The sequence below is a fragment of the Columba livia genome, chromosome 15 (assembly GCF_036013475.1).
Source record: "Columba livia isolate bColLiv1 breed racing homer chromosome 15, bColLiv1.pat.W.v2, whole genome shotgun sequence".
Classification (NCBI taxonomy): domain Eukaryota; kingdom Metazoa; phylum Chordata; class Aves; order Columbiformes; family Columbidae; genus Columba; species Columba livia.
In genome coordinates, this window is record NC_088616.1 from 3,003,988 (window position 1) to 3,014,538 (window position 10,551).

A 10,551-nucleotide genomic window follows, 5' to 3' on the forward strand; every position below is an offset into this window, starting at 1 on the left:
CAGCACCAGTGAGCAGTGACCTCTCCCTTCAAGGCTGCTTTAAAGTAACTCTGATCTGAATTTAAAAGTCCCCAGTATCACCATTCTCCATCAAAACCAAAAGGAAAAATAGTGACACTGTTGACCACCTTGAGAATTAAGGAAAGCAATGAACTACAAAGTGATCCAGATTTGGCAATAGGCTAGAAGGTCTGTTCTCAAGTGATGAACTAATAAGAGCTCTCCAAAGTTATTCAGCTTGCCAAATTTTACCCAATGTAGCTTTAAAAATGTTGAAGAAAGGCTGAAATAATGTTCTCAAAACACTGTAAATATAGCGTCTTTATTCTGTTGTTCACATTTTGGAGTCAGATCATGAAGCATATTTAGAATAGAACCTCCAACAAGCACAATCATACCCAATCTTCACCAGCATAACATTTGCTCCGTTGTGCTTAGTGTTCAGGCTAAATCGCAAGAGGTGACAGGTTGATAAAACAAGCAACTGGTATTCCTACATGAAGAATACTCCAGAGCTCCCACAAAAAGCAGCAGGAACACCCACCCCTGCAGCTCTCCTGTCTGCTCAGCACTGACCACAAGCAGCAGACAGTAACAACACCCCTAACAGTGGTGAACAAGGCACTACATGAGGTATATGACACTACAAGCAACATCACAAACTTCCTATTCACATGCTTATAAATCCTTTAAAAATACTACGCATATTATATTGAAATTATTTTAGAAGAAGTACTACTTGCATTAAAGGTTCGAACAGCTCTAGAATCAGTTCCAGATGAAGCAGCATTACGCAGGAGGACAAACATACTGTTCCCATTGCTTTCCTCTAGGTTTTTTCTCAATAAACAGAAGTTATCCAAATGCACGGATCTCCCCTGTGACACAATGCAGTTGTTCTTCCTGCAACTGAAGTTAGTGTAGAATCTAACTCACGTGGTACCTTTGCTGTGGTGCACATAAAGTGAGCTTATACAGCATTTAAGTAGAGCAAATTCCTTTGAAGACCTACACTACTTGGATGAAATTACAGGTTTACTGCTTTTTTGTATCATCTAAGGGTGTACTGTGCAAAAAGGAAGTTGAAGAGAAAATGAAAATACTCGCACACATTTCACAATATCGTCTTTCTAACAGCTGCTTCCTATGCTTAGTGAAATACAGAGTGATTTTTATTTTTAGAACACACAAAACCAAGATTCTACCACAAAGTAAAAGCCACACAACCAAATACTTGATTGCATTCCCAGACCTCCAGAGACCCCAAAAATTACTTTTGGAGAGAGAAATGATGGAATTATGCTGCTGCAGAGAACTCCAGCACTGACCACAAGCAGTGGAACAAAGGAACACAGAGTGCGCCGGGCGGCTGGTCTGGGAAGAGGCTGGAGGATCTCCTCTGATCACATCCGAGGAGAGCTGCGCATATCCCCACCACGCTCTCAAACAGTTCTTCAGGTCAATAACAACCCAATTAGATCAATAAGTTTCTGCCTTTTTGTTCTTCTACTACCACAAAGGTGAACTAAGAAACATTAATGGCAATTACTACATTGGAATGTAAGAATTCAATTCAGATCTCCAGCTCTCATGGAGATCACGTTCACCCACAGAAAAAAAAAAGTAGCTTGAGGGGCTTTCTTTTGTTCATGGGGTTTTATTATTATTATTGTTACTACAGAAGAACTCAACCTGCCATGCAACGGAGGATCTTTTCCTCTTAGTTGATATTAGAGTCTTGGGCAAGGGGTGGAATGGGGGGTGTTCACCAAACAAGTGAGAACACAAAACGTTTCTCCTCATAAAGCCATGAATGCACCAAAACTACTGCTATTAAATCTGAAGTTCATTGGTTAAAAAACTAGCAGTAGTCAGGGAAGCAATGAAAATATAATAGTTTAGCAAAAATTCAGAAAATAAAGATCTCTAATTAAGATTTTGACATGTAAGTCTTGTGCCTGAATAAATAGCCTTAAATCATTCACCAACAAGGCTTCTAGCCCAGCCTCCCAAAATACCACGTTCAGATTGAAACCTCAGATGGGGGAAGACACCAGGCCCTTTCTTCTTCCTTTGGTTCAAAATAATTCTGACATCTAAGCTTTATTCTTACAGTCTCTTAAGGTTGTCACGAAACAATGTTGTTACAGCAAGAAGGGAAATGTTAAAATAGTCACGTAATAAACAGGGGTCCTAAAATTTGTAAATCATTTATATAAAGAATACTTAGAGGAAAAAGTATCAGTGTTTCTAGTGACAGGGAAATATCCTTAATTTCTCATAATGTTTTCTGTTAGAAATGGTTTTAGCAAGACTAAGTTATCACAATAATGACTTACAGACCTGACTTGTTAACACAGCCAAGAAAAAGCCTCTAAGCTTAAAGCAGGCGTCTGCACCTCCTTGTCCAAACCCCAAACATCAGTATTTCCTAATGTTTACTAAGAGCTGAAATCCTTCCTTACAGAGAACACTGCATTATCTGAAACTGTCTGTAAAACGACAAGTAAAAAGCATGTTTCCCTTTAGCCTAAAAATTAGCTGGTGCAGAGAACAGAGCATCTGCAGCTGTCGAATTCACAAGAGCTGATCTTTGTAACCCAAGAATCTAAAAGCCACTAAACTAGGGCTATTTTTTATGTGTCAGGGAAACATGGGACAGATTACATCAGCACTTGCAAGATCAAAAAACGTTTAGCCTCTTTCTACAGACAAAACATTTCCATACCCTGCCATGTCTGCAATACCATGAGACAACGTTTGGCCACATGACAGCAAAATATTTACTCTTCACAGCTTCAGAATCAAAGAAATCAAAGCGATGGTTTTTGCCTTTCTGTTAAGTTTTTCACTGAAAAGAGTGACTTAAAAGGATACAGGAAAAAGATTCCTGCCCTCATCTCCTTTTTGCACCAAAACCCAGACTTTTGTTCAATAATGCAACCACTGAGTGCAAAGTGCAAATCTCTGTGAGAAGTTTGAACACACCTGGGTAGTAATATTACAAAGGGACTAAAATAACAGTCTAAGTTGGGATAAAGTGTATCCGAAGCTACCACAGATGCAAAGAGTGAGAAAACAGTAATGTACGGAATTCTGACTCTATTAAAAGTAAGCAAAAGGTCAGTACTCGGCAGCAGGCTTTTTAGGGATGTGACCCAGAATGACTCCACTGCCGCCCGAGGTAACCTTCGCTTAGTCTCAGTATAGCACAGTGTTTCAATATAAACGGCATTGTAATTGCAAAGAACAGTGCAACTTACTCGGGCATTTTGCTGGGTTTTTTTTTCCTCATTTAACTTTTCTGAGCAACCTTGAACTGAGAGCTATAAAATGACAGGTCATCTGTTAAAAAAAAATCCCCATCAACAACTGAATACCAGGTTTCATTTTCCTGTATTTCCCCTAAACTGATATATTCTGGATCAAGAGAGGTAAGTTTAATTTCTAATGTAAGTTTAATTTCTATGCAAATTTAGACCCACATGACCAACAAAAATGTTTTACAGGTCTAGACAAGAGACAGCTGACAAATAAGGCTCTGGCTTTCACAGCTAAAAAGCCCAGGGACAACAAGCCGTGAGGCAATCACCTGTTAATTATAATAATGGCACCGTCTTGTGTAAAGGTTTTTCTGTTTAGCACTCTGCTGCTCCTCCTCTGTTCCAAATGCTGTCCACATATGACCTTCCTCTGTCAGCAACTAAGTAGTTTTCTGATCTGCATCCTCTTTTAAACTCTGGACACAAATACATTCATAAACTCCATACCTTTCTAACCGAAGGAAGAGTCCAAAGTCGTAACTTTTATCAAGCTCACTCAGCACCACCCTCACAGCACCGCAAACTCCCTCCCTAGATCTGCCACAAACACACTGAAAAAAGCACTGGAAACATATTTTACAGGGCAAAGAAGCTGCAGGGTTTCAAGATACGTGCTAATTTACTGCAAATGTATAGAAGCATAAGTCACAGAACTTCAAACACAAAATTAATGCTTACATAAAAAGCCTGCTTTCTCTTCAGAAGTCTATTTTGGGAAAACTATCAGTGTCCCGGTGTCCTCATAAACAATATAAGCATAGCAGCTGTTTACATCACACAATATGACCTCACGAATGTCAGCTAGTCATTATCATGAATTAAAGATTTTTTTTTTTTTCTCAATATAATCCTATCAAGCCACATTATAGTCTTACAAGATCCTAACGTCTGCAATCAACTGAGAGGCTGGTTGATCTCCCCAGCTACAACAATATCAACCCAAACACAAGAGGTAATGTCTCTGGATAAACACTCAAGAAAACACATTTATTAGGGCAGACAAAGCATGTCTGAAAGCCTCAGACACAACTCCGCACAATGGCAAGAGCAGCAGAGCCAAATCCCACTGAGTTGGTCCCTAGATTTTGTGTACAAGGGTAAGCTTCACCTTTCCTCACCCATTCTGTTTATCTTCTGTCGCTTGGTTCCATAGGAAGAAGTACTAAACCTATAACAGTGTTTGGATGCAATTTCTTTACTGACAGAGGCTCCACAAAAGATTTCTGCACCAAAAGGGAAGAAATAGGCCTGGGTTTACACAGGCATACATGGCTTGAATAGTTACAGGACTCTAGTTTTCAAAACAAAACAGAGATGAAAACTTGCTTTTCTCCTAGAAGTAAATGGAATTACTTGCTTTCAATCAACAACCAAAAGCCAACTAGAAAAATGTGGAAAAAAAAATGCCATTAAGTTTCCACTTAGCTAAAGAATTAAAGTTAACTTCAACTAAATTTTTAAAAACACATATTTGCCTGTGAAGTACATAATAGGAGCTTATATGAATAGAAGCCATTTCTCTCACATTCTCTTAAGTATAAGCAAGAACCTCAAAAGTTTCAGATTCTATTTGATTTACAGGCATCTTCTAACAAATGAATAACTAAAACTTACTGTGAACCCAGCAGAGCGCTGGCAAGGGACTGTGAGCAAGTGCTTAGTGTGAACTTGCCTTGTCTTTCATACCTCTTAGATCTTTTTCATAAAAGCCCTACTGGGGGTTACCCTTGAAAACTCAGTGTCACAAAAACTCTTAACTTCTCCTTTAGCAATTTCAAACATGAAAAGGTACTGCATAGTTTACAAGCTCTGAAAAACTGAAACAACCCCAAAATTTTATTAAAAGGAAGGAAAACCAGCAGAACGTTTCAAAACGTAAGTGCACTGAAACCACCGATTTGTGAGCGTGCATGCATCCAGACAGTGAGGTCACCAGCCCAAAGTGTACAGCAGCTTCTACATCTGCCTTGACAAAACTGAAATGCAAATAGTGCGAAACGCTACCCCTAGCCCACTAGCTTTATTTTAAAGCTTTTACTGTCATCAACAGCTATTAGTAAATATTATCTTACACCTTTCTTCATATTTTGGAGGGAATAGCCAGTGATGCTGGAGAAAGCAAGGATGAAACAGTACCTTTCCAAAAAGGGAGTCTGGTTCATAGGAAGCAAGAAACAGTTTTGTAAGCCCATCTGGTTGCAGTGAAGTTAATATGCTGAGTGGGGGCATAAAGATAGGTTAAACAGTGAGGGGAAAAAAAGGGGAGTGAAGAAGAAGAAACAAGACAGAGAACTTGCTTGGGCTGTTGACCTTTCAGTGTAAGCATTAAATAAAACCAATCTGTTTAATTCTCAGACAAGAACTTTCAACAACAACATTCCTTGGGTATGCAAACAAGGAAAATCCTGGGCAGCAAAGCTTAAGAAGATTAGCATACAGTCTTTAAGGGTTCATTAGTTCCTTTCAACCTGCAAAGTGCCCCCAACAATTTAAAACCAAGTTGCCCCAACCTCAGTGCCACCCTAGACAGAGAACACATCTCCAACGTTGGAGATGCGGCTGCTGCACCACCACGGCTGCAGCACCAACCCAGCCCACCACGAGCATGAAGTTCCACACGCCACCAGGCACCCCGCTGTCACCCAGCTCCCAGCAGCGCAGGATGCAGTCCACAGGACACAAGGCCAAGACCACACGCAGGTGATACCTAGAAGCCCAGTGAAACACTGCAAATATAAAGCAATTTTCCAAAAATCCATTACAAATTCAGCTTCAAGTAGTAGCAACAGCAGAAATACCAAAAAAGTAAGTAGTCAGAGTACCATAAGCACCAAAACCAGCATTACCCACTACCAGGAACAATGCGACAAAGTGGACAGCGCGTTACTTATGAGGACAAGTTCAGCAAGGAAGATTCTTCCAGACACATCGTACACCAACTGGAATTCACAATTGTTCTTTTGCAGGATTAGAAGAATCCAGAAATCTAATGACCACACCCACAGGAACCTTAGCTGGAAGAAATGAAAGGCAGACCCCACGTGATTTGGGAAAGGATGACAAATCACAAAACGATCTATATTCTTGGGAACCAATGCAACTAGTGAAAAAAAGAAGTACAGAGTAGTTATGACGCAGCACAAACATCAGAAATGGCTATAGTACATACAAGGACTGTAAATGTTTTCATAATGAAAAAATCTGCCATCAGAAATCCTATATAAACTAGTTGTTTGCAACATCCTAGGCATAGTTCTTACTTCTACCTGATGTTTCAATTGCACGGTTCAGAGAACTGGCAGATCTTTTTCACAAAACTACTTACTATCTTAAGTCATTTTTTCCATAAATTCTGAAACACGTATTTGCTAAAGCTCTTCAAATAAAATGCCTCATTCTAGGAAAGGAAACAAAAATACATTTGATGACAACTCATAATTTAGCCAATTCTGAGAAACCTGAAAATTAGCTGAAGAGATATGAACTTAAACAATGTAAAAGCAGGTTAAGAGTCACTTTTGATCAGCTGGGAAAGCTAAATATCTTAAAGTTTTAATTATTTTAATAATATTTGCCGTGTAATACTTTAATGGTTCTTGAGATAAACATACAACGGCATTTGTGAGACATCCAATTTTACTTCTTTCTGGAAAGGCAGCTCATTAGCTCAACGCTATTTAGCAAACATCCGATGAGCTGTTCTTTAAACAGTTTAAGAAAATCCACGTGTTTTCCTCTTACCCCCACACTGCCCTCAGTAGCTCTCACCGCACTTGTTTTTTTCCCCTTTTGAACTTCCAGCTCCCTCTCCTCGATCCGCCACACAGTCTCCTTCTCCATGCAAACCGTCTCCTCCTCAGCAGGCTCCGCACGCCGTCCTGCCCCCGGGGCCTCGCTGCCGCCAGCACCTGCGCGTCCCAGCTGAGCAAGACCCCCGCTGCAACACTGCACATCCCTCACCTTCGCAAGGCAGGTTTGCAGCTCACCCACAGCGGGCTGCGCTCTTCATTAAGGAAGAGCGAAAATATTGCTGTGCAAACACTCGATACAGCTGCTAGCCAGCAGAAAACGTGTCTTTGGCCTCCTTCACAGGACAGCACCCCACGCCCGGGCCAGCAGCCCGTCACCGCTATTGTTCGCACCCGCACAGACCCGAGTAATGCAGCCGAGCGGCCCAACGCGGGAGGCAGAGCCGGCTCGGGTCACCCGGGAACTCGTTCCCAGTCTCCCGGATCAACGCCACTTAGCGGTTCCCCCCGCCGAGCCCTCCCCTGCGGACACCCCACACTCGAGGCTCGCCAGCTCCTGCTCCGCGACCCGGGCGCGAGGATCTCGCACCCGGCCGGAGCCCAGCGGGACCCCGGCCCTGCCCCTCCGCCCAGCCTGCGCCAGCCTGCCCCGCGCTGTGCCCACGGCGAGCGCCGGCACGGGAGGCTCCCGCTCCCCCCGCCACGTCCCGGTCGCAGCCGGCTCCCCGCCACCCCTCAGCGGAGCCGAGAGCCCGCAGCCCCATCCCGCTGCTCACCCAGAAGGGCTCGTAGGCGTCCGCGCTGCAGAAGCTCTCGACCCCCATGGAGCGCGGCAAGGAGACCGCGGGCTCCCGCGGCAGCGTTGCGCTTCCCCTGCGCACCCTCCGTGCCCGGGCGGGGGAGCGCCAGCGCCGCGCCCTGATTGGCTCCGCTGTCACGGGGATGCCGAGCCCGGCGGCGCCGCCGCCCGCGCTGCGCAGTCCCACCCGGCGGGGGCGGGGGCAGCGGCGCTCGCCGAGCGGCCGCGGCAGGGGGGGGGCACATAGCTTCCACACACGGGGCACGGGGCGGGACGGGACCGGACCGGGATGCTGCGGGCTCGGCCGGAGCCCAACACGTGCGTTTGTCCAGCAGAGAAACTCCCCACGCCCCCATCAGGGTAACCGGGGCGGGAGCGCTGCCCCCGCGGCGCGCCTCCGCCTGGCACCTGTCCCCAGCAGCGCTCCGGGCCCAGCACCGCTGGGCTCCAGCAGAGCCATCGCAGCATCTCCCGTGACACCGCCCCGGCCACGGGGACTCCGCCAGCCGCTGCGCGGAGGGACCGCAGTGCCCCGTCGGTACCGGGGAACACAGGCAGGGCACGGCCCGGGGAAGGCCACAGCGAAAGCCTGGGCTCACCTTCACAAGTTTCACTTCTCAGCGTGAACCAGTTAGACTCGTTTCAAAGCCCTGAACTAGTTCAAATGGACTAGCATTAACTGAACCAAAATAACTTCACATCCACAGCCAAGTTGGCACCAACATCCGTATGAGTTGAAACAACTGCACAGTGCTGGCGGGTGTGTTTGGCTGTGTCGCACTCTCAGCCCATGGAGAGTGCATCAGTGAAACCCACAGCAGCATCCATAGACTGCCTAACCTAACTGCAGCCCACCTGGGTATCCACGGTGCAGATATGGGTCGGCACCTTATGTGGCGTGAAAGAGCAGAGTGGATACGTACTACCCTGCAGTAATGTTTGAAAGCTTTAATCACACAAATTACACAAAGAACCTCAATTAAAAATGTTCTTTCGACTCCAGAGCAATTATGATAATGGATCAAGTTGTTAGAAGAGAGTTCTCACTGTCTAGTGTGTAACTAAATGCAAGCATCACACATGCAAAAACTGTACCAAGGATTGCTCTGTACTCACCAGTACGTTGACACTGAGGGTTCAGAGCTGTGCTGGTGGCCGCTGTGTTCCGACTGTCCGTCCATCCATCCCGTCTGTCCTCTGGGGGGGGATCAACTTGCTCCCGGGGTGTCGGGTCAAGGAGCAGCAGTGTTCAGCCCACAGCGAGGTCACGCTTGCCATGATGAACTGAGCAGAACCATCACAGAAAGATCAAACCAAACAAATTGGGCATCACAAGCTGTACAAGTTTGTGCTAGCTTAACCCATAACTTACTTCATGTCACGTTCATATCTTTACAGTAAACGTTGAAGTCCAATTCCCCTTATTTTTATTAAGAATATTTCTGTCCTGTTTTGTACACCCACTATATTCATCTTAAAATCATCTTAAATACCTTGGCAGGTTGATTTTGATACTCATGATGACTCCTGTTGAAAAAATTCCATCATAGTCCCCAACACCTGTCACCCCACTGCACCCCCAGCTGGAAGGTATTTTTTTTCCTCCTGTCTGCTCTGCAATGCATATAAATGTTAACAGCTCCAACAATACAAACTTTCCAGTACCTAAGTTGGAGGAGCTTTTCCCTTTTAACAGCACTATTAATAGCACCGTAAGCCAGAAAAAAAAAGCTAAATAATACAACCTCTAAGAGCTTACACTTTTACACATATTCTGTGTGCAATAATAGAATATAAACTTATGGTTGAAATGATACAGCAAAAAATTATTGGGGATATAGAGATCATATGCAAGTTTGCTCCAAACAGGAAGACAGTAAATAAGCATGAAGCAAGGAAAGTCGAGAAAAACTAATTTTTACCACTTCAGATATTATTGTGTGCTAAAAGACTGACAAAACTTCAGTTACACTTTCAGGATTCAAACTTTCCAAGTACTTCAATATAACGTTGGGTTTTTTTTTCAGCCTCAAACTGTGCCTATACTAATGGGCACGTACCAGGTTAATAACATTTCTCATCAAATAAAGATACTTATATCTGCAACTCCAACTAGTTGCCTTCCAACTAGTCCCAACTCCTTCCCTTAGAAGTTCTAAAAAACAGCAACAAGACCAGAGATTTTAAACAGTGAAAATACAGAGTAAATAATTAAATGTCAGGGGAAGCAGAAAAGTTCAGAAGCAAAATGTGAGAGACTCAAAATGTTTGTGTGGAGGAGAAAAAAACCAGACCTGACGCAAAGACCAACCTACAGATAGAGACGCAAGATCCCAGAGTTCCAGTCACTGAATGTGGATTGCACAAATTATTATTACAGCAGCACCTTTTGAAACACAGATTAATATATAAAATAGAAACTGCAATCTTATTTAAAAAAGCATCTCCTTGCACTCAGAAACTTCCCCTACCACCCCAAATTCTATTTTGGACTCTGAACTTCCCTTTGTAGGACACAAATTAGATCTGGATAGGAAAAATAGAGTGGAAAAGAGCAACAATGTCTCAACTGGAAATGAGATGTAATAGAACACTGACCTACAACAACACGGAGAGATTTGGAAGGATGCAGAGAAAGACGTTTTTGCTGTGAAAATGCCACGTGTGTCAAAGGCAAGCG

General features: G+C 43.9%; 1 protein-coding gene across 4 annotated transcripts in view; it reads right to left on the reverse strand.

Moving 5' to 3' along the window:
• Window positions 1-8,016, reverse strand: part of LOC102094737 (ATP binding cassette subfamily C member 1 (ABCC1 blood group)) — a 51,831-nt gene extending 43,815 nt beyond the window's left edge. For 2 of the 4 annotated variants that reach the window (XM_065030697.1, XM_065030696.1), the window contains exons 1-2: window positions 7,849-7,911; window positions 7,065-7,244 (exon numbers count right to left, since the gene is read on the reverse strand). In XM_065030697.1, the coding sequence (XP_064886769.1) occupies window positions 7,065-7,244; window positions 7,849-7,896 (228 nt within the window). In that variant the 5' untranslated portion in view covers window positions 7,897-7,911. Of the gene's footprint in view, window positions 1-7,064; window positions 7,245-7,848 lie in introns of all 4 variants that reach the window. The other 2 variants (XM_065030699.1, XM_065030698.1) reach the window with 1 other exon arrangement.
• Window positions 8,017-10,551: the final 2,535 nt, after the last annotated feature.